This window comes from Pleurodeles waltl, chromosome 9 (genome assembly GCF_031143425.1).
Source record: "Pleurodeles waltl isolate 20211129_DDA chromosome 9, aPleWal1.hap1.20221129, whole genome shotgun sequence".
NCBI lineage: Eukaryota > Metazoa > Chordata > Amphibia > Caudata > Salamandridae > Pleurodeles > Pleurodeles waltl.
The window spans coordinates 1,188,935,111-1,188,953,508 of record NC_090448.1 but is presented as its reverse complement, the minus strand read 5'-3'; the positions used below and the strand labels follow the sequence as shown (position 1 = coordinate 1,188,953,508).

The window sequence follows — 18,398 nt, the reverse complement described above, 5'->3', positions numbered from 1 at the left end:
CCCCCCTCCAGGCCTGTGTCTCACGGGCAGTCCGCTCACATCGCCGGATTATTTGTTCTACCAGCCAATTGGAGGCTTCCTACCACCTGGGAACAGCGACTGCCACCCCCAGCCATCGAGGCGAGGTGCCTCCCCCTACCAGATGGACGCCGAGGGCACCGGGAGAGACCACCTAAAAGGAGCACCGGGTCCTCTGGTCTGCTCCATGGAAGCCCCTGAGAACAAAGTTGCGACCAACCCTTATCACCGTGGCTTCGACTACCACACTTCTTCAGAAAGAATCATCCGTGGGACTCAGCAGCAAGCCTGTTTCTCGGGGGAACGCAGCCCCACCGTGAGCTGTAACTCCTGCACCGTACTATCCTTACTGGGAGAGACGCATTCCCCCGGGTTCCGTGGCCACATTTAAACCCACAGGACACACTATCCCTCGCCTTTGAACGGAACGTAGGCACTACAGAGAACCTAAGCACTCCTTTAGTACCGTGGGGAGTCTTTCCAGCAGGTATTTATTGAACTCAATTTTCCTAATTTGATCTAACAAGTGTAGCTCCTGATTGCCTTATTGGATTATTGTCATTTTTGGTCGTGTTCAGTTCAGTAAAATGCTCTATAATTTTTTTAACCCAGTGTTGAGTTCTTCTTCTGTGGTGTCCTTCATTGAGTTAGAGTAATTAAGTGTTGCACAAGTACTTTACGCATTGCCTTCTAAGTAAAGCCTGCCTGCTCTGTGCCAAGCTACCAGAGGGTGAGCACAGGTTAATTTACAGTGTGTATTTCTGACTAGGATTGTGGTCCCTACTTGGACAGGGCACGTACCCTGCGAACTACAGACCCCATTTCCTACAGAAGTAGGTAGGAATTTGGAGTTTGGTGTCCAAAGAATTGCAAGAGAAACCCCTCTTTAATGGTAAAGTCGAAGGTTAGTTCACAATTCTGAAAATGCCACTTTTAGAAAGTTTGCATTTTTCATCCTATCCATTTGGTGCCCGCAGCCTGTTTCCTGGGGCACATGGCTCAGCACAGGTGTTGGCACCGTGGGCCATCTGTCTCGATGAGGGGGAGGAGCTGTCACCCTCCACACTTGCACCACAGAGGTTCTGCCTGAGCAGAATCACAAAGGGTTTGACACTAGTCTATTGGGACCACAGATAATCTGGGGCCAGGGCAGGAAGGCAGGAAATACCATGCACATCTAGGAGTGAAAACCTCCAGAACCTTCTTTTACTTAAAGGGAGCACCAGGTATAAAAACTGGACCCTTAGACCCAACTCCTCAGTACACTCCTGGACCAGTGGAAGACTCAGAAGGACTTATGTGCTGCCCTGCTGCCTGAGTGAAGGACTGGACCTGCATATTGGACCCAGGACCACTACAGTATCTCCAAGGGCCAGTTGGCTGGCCTCCTGATCAGAGCCCCAAGAAGAGAAAAGGCTTCAACCTCCTTGAACCCAGCACCTGGACTCTGCCTGCTGTGAGTCCTGCCCCTCCCCTTTAGGTGGTCCCACCCCAGTTTTGGAACCTTGGAAAAGGGCCTGAAAGTGATCTAACAAGCCAACTGTGGCCCGGTGGGCAGAACTTCCACAGCGCAACGCATCTCCTTGCAGCTCTGCTTCGGAACTGCGAATGCACCAAACATCCCCGACGCAGGACTTCACACTGCAGCCCGCAATCTCTCCGGAATTGCTGCTGTGCAATGCATCCTCAACACAAGCCACTAGTCAAATGCATCCTTGATGATGACGCAGCACTCCCCATTGTAGCCACGCAGCTTCCTCGGAAACGCCAAAGCGCAACGCATCTTCGACGTAGGACTTCACATCATAAGCCCCTTGTCAATTACATCCTTGACGATGATGCAGGATCTCATATTGCAGACTTGCAGCTCCTCAGAAACCATTCTTTAATGCACAATCTTGCAACTCCCTCCAACTAGAATTTAAGGCTCTTTGTTCAGCAGGCCTAACCTGCTCCCTGTATCTGGCTGCGCTCCTTCATGGTCGACCTAAACTGGTGACTTTGTCCTGGTACGTCGCTACCAGATAGCTAGAGTTGGCACTCTGTGCTTCTAGGAACTGTTTTTAACTAAAACTTTGGAACTGCATATCTCAGGTTCTACTGATTGGATTTGTGTTGTTTGGATCCCAAATAATTTATTAAAGTTTCCTCTATTCTGTTAAATTGATACAGGATTTTTCTTGTGTTGAATTCTTACTTTCTTACTGGTTGGATTTGTGCATAAATACTTTACACATTGCCTCTAAGTTACGCCTGAGTGCTTTGTCCCAAGTTACCAGAGGGCTGCGCACAGGTTGATTTGAGGTTTGCTTGTGCTTCACCATGACAAGACTGTGGTTCCTGCTTGAGTAGGGTTTCACCCTCCCCCCCAACCAGTAACCCAGTTTCGAACACAGATCCACCCATGATAAGGACCCACATGGTCTTGTGAGTGGATCCCATAGAACACACCATCAATAAAAGATCTGCTGAGACAAGACAGGCACTGAGTACAAGATCTCTGGCAGTCATATTCACTCAAAGTCACAAGGATAGGGGCACATGAAGTCCATGGAGTGAATTCTAGTTTACTTATGTTGGACCTTTAGTCATGGACACATTAGTTTGCACAGATGCATAAATCAGAACATGAGATTGAACCTGAAGATATTGCCCCCCCACCAAACTTACGCCCTCTCCCCTCCAGGAAGTCATGGGAAGGTCACTCACCTTCAGTGCTGCAGTGATGTCTTGAAGAGCAGCAAACGTGTCTCCCATCTGAAGGCTGAGGATGGCCCGTCCCTCAAAGGCCAAGTGACACTTGGCGTCGATGTCCAGGGCCACAGTGAACTGGTTCCAGGCTTTCTGAAACTTCCCCAGGCTCTAGATGTGGAGACACAGCAGTGTCAGTACCGCAGGCAGTGACCACATGACCAGCAAGGCTTCACCCAGACACAGCCAGACTGTGCACACAGCAAGACTGACACAGCCAGACTGTGCACACGGCAAGACGTCACCCAGACACTGCCAGACTGTGCACACAGCAGGACTTCACCGGACACAGCCAGACTGTGCACACAGCAAGATTTCACCCAGACACAGCCAGACTGAGCACACAGCAAAACTTCACCCACACAGCCAGACTGCATACAGCAAGACTTCACCCAGACACAGCCATACTGTGCAGACAGCAAGGCTTCATCCAGACACAGCCAGACTGAGCACAAAGCAAGACTTCACCGAGGCACAGCCAGACTGTGCACACAGCAAGGCTTCATTCAGACACAACCAGACTGTGCACACAGCAAGATTTCACCCAGACACAGCCATACTGTGCACACAGCAAGGCTTCACACGACACAGCCAGACTGTGCACACAGCAAGACTTCACCGGACACAGCCAGACTGTGCACACAGCAAGACTTCACAGGACACAGCCAGACTGTGCACACAGCAAGACTTCACCCAGACACAGCCATACTGTGCACACAGCAAGGCTTCACCCAGACACAGCCATACTGTGCAGACAGCAAGGCTTCACCCAGACACAGCCAGACTGTGCACACAGCAAGGCTTCACCCAGACACATCCGGACTGTGCACACAGCAAGGCTTCACCCAGACACAGCCAGACTGAGCACACAGCAAGGCTTCACACGACACAGCCAGACTGTGCACACAGCAAGACTTCACCGGACACAGCCAGACTGTGCACACAGCAAGACTTCATCCAGACAGAGCCAGACTGTGCACACAGTAAGATTTCACCCAGACACAGCCCTACTGTGCACACAGCAAGGTGTCACCCAGACACAGCCATACTGTGCACATAGCAAGATCTCACTCAGACACAGTCCTACTGTGCACACAGCAAGATGTCACCCAGACACAGCCAGAGTGAACACACAGCAGGACTTCACACAGACAACGCCAGACTCTGCACACAGCAAGATTTCAACGAGACACAGCCAGACTGTGTACACAGCAAGATTTCACCCAGACACAGCCAGACTGTGCACACAGCAAGACTTCACCAGACACAGCCAGACTGATCACAAATCAACACTTCACCCACACAGCCAGACTGTACACACAGCAAGACTTCACCCAGACAGCCAACTGTGCACACAGCAAGGCTTCACCCAGACACAGCCAGACTGAGCACACAGCAAGACTTCATTCAGACACAGCCTGACTGAGCACAAAGCAAGACTTCATTCAGAAACTGCCACACTGTGCACACAGCAACATCTCACCCAGACACAGCCAGACTGTGCACACAGCAAGGCATCACCCAGACACAGGCAGACTGTGCACACAGCAAGACTTCACCCAGACACAGCCAGACTGAGCACACAGCAAGACTTCATTCAGACACAGCCAGACTGAGCACAAAGCAAGACTTCATTCAGACACAGCCAGACGGAGCACAAAGCAAGACTTCATTCAGACACAGCCAGACTGAGCACAAAGCAAGACTTCATTCAGACACAGCCACACTGTGCACACAGCAACATCTCACCCAGACACAGCCAGACTGTGCACACAGCAAGACTTCACCCAGACACAGCCAGACTGAGCACAAAGCAAGACTTCATTCAGACACAGCCAGACTGAGCACAAAGCAAGACTTCATTCAGAAACTGCAACACTGTGCACACAGCAACATCTCACCCAGACACAGCCAGACTGTGCACACAGCAAGACTTCACCAGACACAGGCAGACTGTGCACACAGCAAGACTTCACCCAGACACAGCCAGACTGAGCACACATCAAGACTTCACCCAGACACAGCCAGACTGAGCACAAAGCAAGACTTCATTCAGACACAGCCAGACTGAGCACAAAGCAAGACTTCATTCAGAAACTGCAACACTGTGCACACAGCAACATCTCACCCAGACACAGCCAGACTGTGCACACAGCAAGGCGTCTCCCAGAAACAGCCAGACTGTGCACACAGCAAGACTTCACCAGACACAACCAGACTGTACACACAGCAAGACTTCACCAGACACAGCCAGACTGTGCACACAGCAAGACTTCATCCAGACACAGCCCTACTGTGCACACAGCAAGACTTCACCCAGACACAGCCCTACTGTGCACACAGCAAGGTGTCACGCAGACACAGCCATACTGTACACATAGCAAGATCTCACCCAGACACAGCCCTACTGTGCACACAGCAAGACGTCACCCAGACACAGCCAGAGTGAACACACAGCAGGACTTCACACAGACAACGCCAGACTCTGCACACAGCAAGATTTCACCCAGACACAGCCAGACTGTGTACACAGCAAGATTTCACCCAGACACAGCCAGACTGTGCACACAGCAAGACTTCATCAGACACAGCCAGACTGTGCACACAGCAAGACTTCACCCAGACACAGCCAGACTGTGCACACAGCAAGCCTTCACCCAGACACAGCCTGACTGTGCACACAGCAAGCCTTCACCCAGACACAGCCAGACTGAGCACACAGCAAGACTTCACCCCAGACACAGCCAGACTGAGCACAAAGCAAGACTTCATTCAGACACAGCCAGATTGAGCACAAAGAAAGACTTCATTCAGAAACCGCCACACTGTGCACACAGCAACATCTCACCGAGACACAGCCAGACTGTGCACACAGCAAGGCATCACCCAGACACAGCCAGACTGTGCACACAGCAAGACTTCAACCAGACACAGCCAGACTGAGCACACAGCAAGACTTCACCCAGACACAGCCAGACTGAGCACACAGCAAAGCAAGCCTTCACCCAGACACAGCCAGACTGAGCACACAGCAAGACTTCACCCAGACACAGCCAGACTGAGCACAAAGCAAGACTTCATTCAGACACAGCCAGACTGAGCACAAAACAAGACTTCATTCAGACACAGCCAGACTGAGCACAAAGCAAGACTTCATTCAGACACAGCCAGACTGAGCACAAAGCAAGACTTCATTCAGAAACTGCCACACTGTGCACACAGCAAGCCTTCACCCAGACACAGCCAGACTGAGCACACAGCAAGACTTCACACAAACACAGCCAGACTGAGCACACAGCAAGACTTCATTCAGACACAGCCAGACTGAGCACAAAGCAAGACTTCATTCAGAAACTGCCACACTGTGCACACAGCAACATCTCACCCAGACACAGCCAGACTGTGCACACAGCAAGGCTTCACCCAGACACAGCCAGATTGTGCACACAGCAAGACTTCACCCAGACACAGCCAGACTGTGCACACAGCCAGACTGTGCACACAGCAAGACTTCACCCAGACACAGCCAGACTGAGCACACAGCAAGACTTCACCCAGACACAGCCAGACTGAGCACAAAGCAAGACTTCATTCAGACACAGCCAGACTGAGCACAAAGCAAGACTTCATTCAGAAACTGCAACACTGTGCACACCTCAACATCTCACCCAGACACAGCCAAACTGTGCACACAGCAAGGCGTCTCCCAGACACAGCCAGACTGTGCACACAGCAAGACTTCACCAGACACAGCCAGACTGTACACACAGCAAGACTTCACCAGACACAGCCAGACTGTGCACACAGCAAGACTTCATCCAGACAGAGCCAGACTGTGCACACAGCAAGACTTCACCCAGACACAGCACTACTGTGCACACAGCAAGGTGTCACCCAGACACAGCCCTACTGTGCACATAGCAAGATCTCACCCAGACACAGCCCTACTGTGCACACAGCAAGACGTCACCCAGACATAGCCAGAGTGAACACACAGCAGGACTTCACACAGACAACGCCAGACTCTGCACACAGCAAGATTTCACCCAGACACAGCCAGACTGTGTACACAGCAAGATTTCATCCAGACACAGCCAGACTGTGCACACAGCAAGACTTCATCAGACAAAGCCAGACTGTGCACACAGCAAGACTTCACCCAGACACAGCCAGACTGTGCACACAGCAAGCCTTCACCCAGACACAGCCAGACTGTGCACACAGCAAGCCTTCACCCAGACACAGCCAGACTGAGCACACAGCAAGACTTCACCCCAGACACAGCCAGACTGAGCACAAAGCAAGACTTCATTCAGACACAGCCAGACTGAGCACAAAGCAAGACTTTATTCAGAAACCGCCACACTGTGCACACAGCAACATCTCACCCAGACACAGCCAGACTTTGCACACAGCAAGGCGTCACCCAGACACAGCCAGACTGTGCACACAGCAAGGTGTCACCCAGACACAGCCAGACTGTGCACACAGCAAGACTTCAACCAGACACAGCCAGACTGAGCACACAGCAAGACTTCACCCAGACACAGCCAGACTGAGCACACAGCAAGCCTTCACCCAGGCACAGCCAGACTGAGCACACAGCAAGACTTCACCCAGACACAGCCAGACTGAGCACAAAGCAAGACTTCATTCAGACACAGCCAGACTGATCACAAAGCAAGACTTCATTCAGACACAGACAGACTGAGCACAAAGCAAGACTTCATTCAGAAACTGCCACACTGTGAACACAGCAACATCTCACCCAGACACAGCCAGACTGTGCACACAGCAAGGCTTCACCCAGACACAGCCAGATTGTGCACACAGCAAGACTTCACCCAGACACAGCCAGACTGTGCACACAGCAAGACTTCACCCAGACACAGCCAGACTGAGAACACAGCAAGACTTCACCCAGACACAGCCAGACTGAGCACAAAGCAAGACTTCATTCAGACACAGCCAGACTGAGCACAAAGCAAGACTTCATTCAGAACCTGCAACACTGTGCACACAGCAACATCTCACCCAGACACAGCCAGACTGTGCACACAGCAAGTCGTCTCCCAGACACAGCCAGACTATGCACACAGCAAGACTTCACCAGACACAGGCAGACTGTGCACACAGCAAGACTTCACCAGACACAGCCAGACTGTGCACACAGCAAGACTTCACCCAGACACAGCCCTACTGTGCACACAGCAAGGTGTCACCCAGACACAGCCCTACTGTGCACATAGCAAGATCTCACCCAGACACAGCCCTACTGTGCACACAGCAAGACGTCACCCAGACACAGCCAGAGTGAACACACAGCAAGACTTCATTCAGACACAGCCAGACTGAGCACACAGCAAGACTTCACCCCAGACACAGCCAGACTGAGCACAAAGCAAGACTTCATTCAGACACAGCCAGACTGTGCACACAGCAAGACTTCACCCAGACACAGCCAGACTGAGCACAAAGCAAGACTTCATTCAGACACAGCCAGACTGAGCACACAGCAAGACTTCACCCCAGACACAGCCAGACTGAGCACAAAGCAAGACTTCATTCAGACACAGCCAGACTGAGCACAAAGCAAGACTTCATTCAGAAACCGCCACACTGTGCACACAGCAACATCTCACCCAGACACAGCCAGACTGTGCACACAGCAAGGCGTCACCCAGACACAGCCAGACTGAGCACACAGCAAGACTTCACCCAGACACAGCCAGACTGAGCACAAAGCAAGACTTCACCCAGACACAGCCAGACTGAGCACAAAGCAATACTTCATTCAGACACAGCCAGACTGTGCACACAGCAAGACTTCAACCAGACACAGCCAGACTGAGCACACAGCAAGACTTCACCCAGACACAGCCAGACTGAGCACAAAGCAAGACTTCATTCAGACACAGCCAGACTGAGCACACAGCAAGACTTCACCCAGACACAGCCAGACTGAGCACAAAGCAAGACTTCATTCAGACTCAGCCAGACTGAGCACAAAGCAAGACTTCATTCAGACACAGCCAGACTGTGCACACAGCAAGACTTCAACCAGACACAGCCAGACTGAGCACACAGCAAGACTTCACCCAGACACAGCCAGACTGAGCACAAAGCAAGACTTCATTCAGACACAGCCAGACTGAGCACAAAGCAAGACTTCATTCAGACACAGCCAGACTGAGCACAAAGCAAGACTTCATTCAGAAACTGCAACACTGTGCACACAGCAACATCTCACCCAGACACAGCCAGACTGTGCACACAGCAAGACTTCACCAGACACAGCCAGACTGTACACACAGCAAGACTTCACCAGACACAGCCATACTGTGCACACAGCAAGACTTCATCCAGACAGAGCCAGACTGTGCACACAGCAAGACTTCACCCAGACACAGCCCTACTGTGCACACAGCAAGGTGTCACCCAGACACAGCCATACTGTGCACATAGCAAGATCTCACCCAGACACAGCCCTACTGTGCACACAGCAAGACGTCACCCAGACACAGCCAGAGTGAACACACAGCAGGACTTCACACAGACAACGCCAGACTCTGCACACAGCAAGATTTCACCCAGACACAGCCAGACTGTGTACACAGCAAGATTTCACCCAGACACAGCCAGACTGTGCACACAGCAAGCCTTCACCCAGACACAGCCAGACTGTGCACACAGCAAGCCTTCACCCAGACACAGCCAGACTGAGCACACAGCAAGACTTCACCCCAGACACAGCCAGACTGAGCACAATGCAAGACTTCATTCAGACACAGCCAGACTGAGCACAAAGCAAGACTTCATTCAGAAACCGCCACACTGTGCACACAGCAACATCTCACCGAGACACAGCCAGACTGTGCACACAGCAAGGCGTCACCCAGACACAGCCAGACTGTGCACACAGCAAGACTTCAACCAGACACAGTCAGACTGAGCACACAGCAAGACTTCACCCAGACACAGCCAGACTGAGCACACAGCAAGCCTTCACCCAGACACAGCCAGACTGAGCACACAGCAAGACTTCACCCAGACACAGCCAGACTGAGCACAAAGCAAGACTTCATTCAGACACAGCCAGACTGAGCACAAAGCAAGACTTCATTCAGAAACTGCCAGACTGTGCACACAGCAACATCTCACCCAGACACAGCCAGACTGTGCACACAGCAAGCCTTCACCCAGACACAGCCAGACTGAGCACACAGCAAGACTTCATTCAGACACAGCCAGACTGAGCACAAAGCAAGACTTCATTCAGACACAGCCAGACTGAGCACAAAGCAAGACTTCATTCAGAAACTGCCACACTGTGCACACAGCAACATCTCACCCAGACACAGCCAGACTGTGCACACAGCCAGACTGTGCACACAGCAAGACTTCACCCAGACACAGCCAGACTGAGCACAAAGCAAGACTTCACCCAGACACAGCCAGACTGAGCACAAAGCAAGACTTCATTCAGAAACTGCCTCACTGTGCACACAGCAACATCTCACCCAGACACAGCCAGACTGTGCACACAGCAAGGCTTCACCCAGACACAGCCAGATTGTGCACACAGCAAGACTTCACCCAGACACAGGCAGACTGTGCACACAGCAAGACTTCACCCAGACACAGCCAGACTGAGCACACATCAACACTTCACCCAGACACAGCCAGACTGAGCACAAAGCAAGACTTCATTCAGACACAGCCAGACTGAGCACAAAGCAAGACTTCATTCAGAAACTGCAACACTGTGCACACAGCAACATCTCACCCAGACACAGCCAGACTGTGCACACAGCAAGGCGTCTCCCAGACACAGCCAGACTGTGCACACAGCAAGACTTCACCAGACACAGCCAGACTGTACACACAGCAAGACTTCACCAGACACAGCCAGACTGTGCACACAGCAAGACTTCATCCAGACAGAGCCAGACTGTGCACACAGCAAGACTTCACCCAGACACAGCCCTACTGTGCACACAGCAAGGTGTCACCCAGACACAGCCCTACTGTGCACATAGCAAGATCTCACCCAGACACAGCCCTACTGTGCACACAGCAAGACGTCACCCAGACATATCCAGAGTGAACACACAGCAGGACTTCACACAGACAACGCCAGACTCTGCACACAGCAAGATTTCACCCAGACACAGCCAGACTGTGTACACAGCAAGATTTCACCCAGACACAGCCCGACTGTGCACACAGCAAGACTTCATCAGACACAGCCAGACTGTGCACACAGCAAGACTTCACCCAGACACAGCCAGACTGTGCACACAGCAAGCCTTCACCCAGACACAGCCAGACTGTGCACACAGCAAGCCTTCACCCAGACACAGCCAGACTGAGCACACAGCAAGACTTCACCCCAGACACAGCCAGACTGAGCACAAAGCAAGACTTCATTCAGACACAGCCAGACTGAGCACAAAGAAAGACTTCATTCAGAAACCGCCACACTGTGCACACAGCAACATCTCACCGAGACACAGCCAGACTGTGCACACAGCAAGGCGTCACCCAGACACAGCCAGACTGTGCACACAGCAAGACTTCACCCAGACACAGCCAGACTGAGCACACAGCAAGCCTTCACCCAGACACAGCCAGACTGAGCACACAGCAAGACTTCACACAAACACAGCCAGACTGAGCACAAAGCAAGACTTCATTCAGACACAGCCAGACTGAGCACAAAGCAAGACTTCATTCAGACACAGCCAGACTGAGCACAAAGCAAGACTTCATTCAAAAACTGCCACACTGTGCACACAGCAAGCCTTCACCCAGACACAGCCAGACTGAGCACACAGCAAGACTTCACACAAACACAGCCAGACTGAGCACAAAGCAAGACTTCATTCAGACACAGCCAGACTGAGCACAAAGCAAGACTTCATTCAGAAACTGCCACACTGTGCACACAGCAAGACTTCATCAGACACAGCCAGACTGTGCACACAGCAAGCCTTCACCCAGACACAGCCAGACTGTGCACACAGCAAGGCTTCACCCAGACACAGCCAGATTGTGCAAACCGCAAGACTTCACCCAGACACAGCCAGACTGTGCACACAGCAAGACTTCACCCAGACACAGCCAGACTGTGCACACAGCAAGACTTCACCCAGACACAGCCAGACTGAGCACACAGCAAGACTTCACCCAGACACAGCCAGACTGAGCACAAAGCAAGACTTCATTCAGACACAGCCAGACTGAGCACAAAGCAAGACTTCATTCAGAAACTGCAACACTGTGCACACAGCAACATCTCACCCAGACACAGCCAGACTGTGCACACAGCAAGGCGTCTCCCAGACACAGCCAGACTGTGCACACAGCAAGACTTCACCAGACACAGCCAGACTGTACACACAGCAAGACTTCACCAGACACAGCCAGACTGTGCACACAGCAAGACTTCATCCAGACAGAGCCAGACTGTGCACACAGCAAGACTTCACCCAGACACAGCCCTACTGTGCACACAGCAAGGTGTCACCCAGACACAGCCCTACTGTGCACATAGCAAGATCTCACCCAGACACAGCCCTACTGTGCACACAGCAAGACGTCACCCAGACATATCCAGAGTGAACACACAGCAGGACTTCACACAGACAACGCCAGACTCTGCACACAGCAAGATTTCACCCAGACACAGCCAGACTGTGTACACAGCAAGATTTCATCCAGACACAGCCAGACTGTGCACACAGCAAGACTTCATCAGACAAAGCCAGACTGTGCACACAGCAAGACTTCACCCAGACACAGCCAGACTGTGCACACAGCAAGCCTTCACCCAGACACAGCCAGACTGTGCACACAGCAAGCCTTCACCCAGACACAGCCAGACTGTGCACACAGCAAGCCTTCACCCAGACACAGCAAGCCTTCACCCACACACAGCCAGACTGAGCACACAGCAAGACTTCACCCCAGACACAGCCAGACTGAGCACAAAGCAAGACTTCATTCAGACACAGCCAGACTGAGCACAAAGCAAGACTTCATTCAGAAACCGCCACACTGTGCACACAGCAACATCTCACCCAGACACAGCCAGACTTTGCACACAGCAAGGCGTCACCCAGACACAGCCAGACTGTGCACACAGCAAGGTGTCACCCAGACACAGCCAGACTGTGCACACAGCAAGACTTCAACCAGACACAGCCAGACTGAGCACACAGCAAGACTTCACCCAGACACAGCCAGACTGAGCACAAAGCAAGACTTCATTCAGACACAGCCAGACTGATCACAAAGCAAGACTTCATTCAGACACAGCCAGACTGAGCACAAAGCAAGACTTCATTCAGAAACTGCCACACTGTGAACACAGCAACATCTCACCCAGACACAGCCAGACTGTGCACACAGCCAGGCTTCACCCAGACACAGCCAGATTGTGCACACAGCAAGACTTCACCCAGACACAGCCAGACTGTGCACACAGCAAGACTTCACCCAGACACAGCCAGACTGAGAACACAGCAAGACTTCACCCAGACACAGCCAGACTGAGCACAAAGCAAGACTTCATTCAGACACAGCCAGACTGAGCACAAAGCAAGACTTCATTCAGAACCTGCAACACTGTGCACACAGCAACATCTCACCCAGACACAGCCAGACTGTGCACACAGCAAGGCGTCTCCCAGACACAGCCAGACTGTGCACACAGCAAGACTTCACCAGACACAGCCAGACTGTGCACACAGCAAGACTTCACCAGACACAGCCAGACTGTGCACACAGCAAGACTTCATCCAGACACAGCCAGACTGTGCACACAGCAAGACTTCACCCAGACACAGCCCTACTGTGCACACAGCAAGGTGTCACCCAGATACAGCCCTACTGTGCACATAGCAAGATCTCACCCAGACACAGCCCTACTGTGCACACAGCAAGACGTCACCCAGACACAGCCAGAGTGAACACACAGCAGGACTTCACACAGACAACGCCAGACTCTGCACACAGCAAGATTTCACCCAGACACAGCCAGACTGTGTACACAGCAAGATTTCACCCAGACACAGCCCGACTGTGCACACAGCAAGACTTCACCCAGACACAGCCAGACTGAGCACAAAGCAAGACTTCATTCAGACACAGCCAGACTGAGCACACAGCAAGACTTCACCCCAGACACAGCCAGACTGAGCACAAAGCAAGACTTCATTCAGACACAGCCAGACTGAGCACAAAGCAAGACTTCACCCCAGACACAGCCAGACTGTGCACACAGCAACATCTCACCCAGACACAGCCAGACTGTGCACACAGCAAGGCGTCACCCAGACACAGCCAGACTGTGCACACAGCAAGACTTCAACCAGACACAGCCAGACTGAGCACACAGCAAGACTTCACCCAGACACAGCCGGACTGAGCACAAAGCAAGACTTCATTCAGAAACTGCAACACTGTGCACACAGCAACATCTCACCCAGACACAGCCAGACTGTGCACACAGCAAGACTTCACCAGACACAGCCAGACTGTACACACAGCAAGACTTCACCAGACACAGCCATACTGTGCACACAGCAAGACTTCATCCAGACAGAGCCAGACTGTGCACACAGCAAGACTTCACCCAGACACAGCCCTACTGTGCACACAGCAAGGTGTCACCCAGACACAGCCATACTGTGCACATAACAAGATCTCACCCAGACACAGCCCTACTGTGCACACAGCAAGACGTCACCCAGACACAGCCAGAGTGAACACACAGCAGGACTTCACACAGTAAACGCCAGACTCTGCACACAGCAAGATTTCACCCAGACACAGCCAGACTGTGTACACAGCAAGATTTCACCCAGACACAGCCAGACTGTGCACACAGCAAGACTTCATCAGACACAGCCAGACTGTTCACACAGCAAGACTTCACCCAGACACAGCCAGACTGTGCACACAGCAAGCCTTCACCCAGACACAGCCAGACTGTGTACACAGCAAGCCTTCACCCAGACACAGCCAGACTGTGCACACAGCAAGCCTTCACCCAGACACAGCCAGACTGAGCACACAGCAAGACTTCACCCCAGACACAGCCAGACTGAGCACAACGCAAGACTTCATTCAGACACAGCCAGACTGAGCACAAAGCAAGACTTCATTCAGAAACCGCCACACTGTGCACACAGCAACATCTCACCGAGACACAGCCACACTGTGCACACAGCAAGGCGTCACCCAGACACAGCCAGACTGTGCACAAAGCAAGACTTCAACCAGACACAGCCAGACTGAGCACACAGCAACATCTCACCCAGACACAGCCAGACTGTGCACACAGCAAGACTTCACCAGACACAGCCAGACTGTACACACAGCAAGACTTCACCCAGACACAGCCAGACTGAGCACAAAGCAAGACTTCATTCAGACACAGCCAGACTGAGCACAAAGCAAGACTTCATTCAGACACAGCCAGACTGAGCACAAAGCAAGACTTCATTCAGACACAGCCAGACTGAGCACAAAGCAAGACTTCATTCAGAAACTGCAACACTGTGCACACAGCAACATCTCACCCAGACACAGCCAGACTGTGCACACAGCAAGACTTCACCAGACACAGCCAGACTGTACACACAGCAAGACTTCACCAGACGCAGCCATACTGTGCACACAGCAAGACTTCATCCAGACAGAGCCAGACTGTGCACACAGCAAGGTGTCACCCAGACACAGCCCTAATGTGCACACAGCAAGGTGTCACCCAGACACAGCCATACTGTGCACATAGCAAGATCTCACCCAGACACAGCCCTACTGTGCACACAGCAAGACGTCACCCAGACACAGCCAGAGAAAACACACAGCAGGACTTCACACAGACAACGCCAGACTCTGCACACAGCAAGATTTCACCCAGACACAGCCAGACTGTGTACACAGCAAGATTTCACCCAGACACAGCCAGACTGAGAACACAGCAAGACTTCACCCAGACACAGCCAGACTGAGCACAAAGCAAGACTTCACCCAGACACAGCCAGACTGTGTACACAGCAAGATTTCACCCAGACACAGCCAGACTGTGTACACAGCAAGATTTCACCCAGACACAGCCAGACTGAGAACACAGCAAGACTTCACCCAGACACAGCCAGATTGTGCACACAGCAAGACTTCACCCAGACACAGCCAGACTGTGCACACAGCAAGACTTCACCCAGACACAGCCAGACTGAGAACACAGCAAGACTTCACCCAGACACAGCCAGACTGAGCACAAAGCAAGACTTCATTCAGACACAGCCAGACTGAGCACAAAGCAAGACTTCATTCAGAAACTGCAACACTGCACACAGCAACATCTCACCCAGACACAGCCAGACTGTGCACACAGGAAGGCGTCTCCCAGACACAGCCAGACTGTGCACACAGCAAGACTTCACCAGACACAGCCAGACTGTACACACAGCAAGACTTCACCCAGACACAGCCAGACTGTGTACACAGCAAGATTTCACCCAGACACAGCCCGACTGTGCACACAGCAAGACTTCATCAGACACAGCCAGACTGTGCACACAGCAAGCCTTCACCCAGACACAGCCAGACTGTGCACACAGCAAGCCTTCACCCAGACACAGCCAGACTGTGCACACAGCAAGCCTTCACCCAGACACAGCCAGACTGAGCACACAGCAAGACTTCACCCCAGACACAGCCAGACTGAGCACAAAGCAAGACTTCATTCAGACACACCCAGACTGAGCACAAAGAAGACTTCATTCAGAAACCGCCACACTGTGCACACAGCAACATCTCACCCAGACACAGCCAGACTGTGCACACAGCAAGGCGTCACCCAGACACAGCCAGACTGTGCACACAGCAAGACTTCAACCAGACACAGCCAGACTGAGCACACAGCAAGACTTCACCCAGACACAGCCAGACTGAGCACAAAGCAAGACTTCATTCAGACACAGCCAGACTGAGCACAAAGCAAGACTTCATTCAGACACAGCCAGACTGAGCACAAAGCAAGACTTCATTCAGAAACTGCAACACTGTGCACACAGCAACATCTCACCCAGACACAGCCAGACTGTGCACACAGTAAGACTTCACCAGACACAGCCAGACTGTACACACAGCAAGACTTCACCAGACACAGCCATACTGTGCACACAGCAAGACTTCATCCAGACAGAGCCAGACTGTGCACACAGCAAGACTTCACCCAGACACAGCCTACTGTGCACACAGCAAGACGTCACCCAGACACAGCCAGAGTGAACACACAGCAGGACTTCACCCAGACACAGCCAGATTGTGCACACAGCAAGACTTCACCCAGACACAGGCAGACTGTGCACACAGCAAGACTTCACCCAGACACAGCCAGACTGAGCACACATCAACACTTCACCCAGACACAGCCAGACTGAGCACAAAGCAAGACTTCATTCAGACACAGCCAGACTGAGCACAAAGCAAGACTTCATTCAGAAACTGCAACACTGTGCACACAGCAACATCTCACCCAGACACAGCCAGACTGTACACACAGCAAGACTTCACCAGACACAGCCAGACTGTGCACACAGCAAGACTTCATCCAGACAGAGCCAGACTGTGCACACAGCAAGACTTCACCCAGACACAGCCCTACTGTGCACACAGCAAGGTGTCACCCAGACACAGCCCTACTGTGCACATAGCAAGATCTCACCCAGACACAGCCCTACTGTGCACACAGCAAGACGTCACCCAGACATATCCAGAGTGAACACACAGCAGGACTTCACACAGACAACGCCAGACTCTGCACACAGCAAGATTTCACCCAGACACAGCCAGACTGTGTACACAGCAAGATTTCACCCAGACACAGCCCGACTGTGCCCACAGCAAGACTTCATCAGACACAGCCAGACTGTGCACACAGCAAGACTTCACCCAGACACAGCCAGACTGTGCACACAGCAAGCCTTCACCCAGACACAGCCAGACTGTGCACACAGCAAGCCTTCACCCAGACACAGCCAGACTGAGCACACAGCAAGACTTCACCCCAGACACAGCCAGACTGAGCACAAAGAAAGACTTCATTCAGAAACCGCCACACTGTGCACACAGCAACATCTCACCGAGACACAGCCAGACTGTGCACACAGCAAGGCGTCACCCAGACACAGCCAGACTGTGCACACAGCAAGACTTCAACCAGACACAGCCAGACTGAGCACACAGCAAGACTTCACCCAGACACAGCCAGACTGAGCACACAGCAAGCCTTCACCCAGACACAGCCAGACTGAGCACACAGCAAGACTTCACACAAACACAGCCAGACTGAGCACAAAGCAAGACTTCATTCAGACACAGCCAGACTAAGCACAAAGCAAGACTTCATTCAGACACAGCCAGACTGAGCACAAAGCAAGACTTCATTCAGAAACTGCCACACTGTGCACACAGCAAGCCTTCACCCAGACACAGCCAGACTGAGCACACAGCAAGACTTCACACAAACACAGCCAGACTGAGCACAAAGCAAGACTTCATTCAGACACAGCCAGACTGAGCACAAAGCAAGACTTCATTCAGAAACTGCC

At 52.2% G+C, this 18,398-nt stretch overlaps 1 protein-coding gene across 1 annotated transcript in view; it reads right to left on the bottom strand.

Moving 5' to 3' along the window:
• The window catches only part of TTC6 (tetratricopeptide repeat domain 6), a 475,627-nt gene that overhangs the window by 70,880 nt on the left and 386,349 nt on the right, over positions 1 to 18,398 (bottom strand). Inside the window, exon 30 of the mRNA XM_069207716.1 lies at positions 2,728 to 2,880. Within this exon, the coding sequence (XP_069063817.1) occupies positions 2,728 to 2,880 (153 nt within the window). The remainder of the gene's footprint in view (positions 1 to 2,727; positions 2,881 to 18,398) is intronic.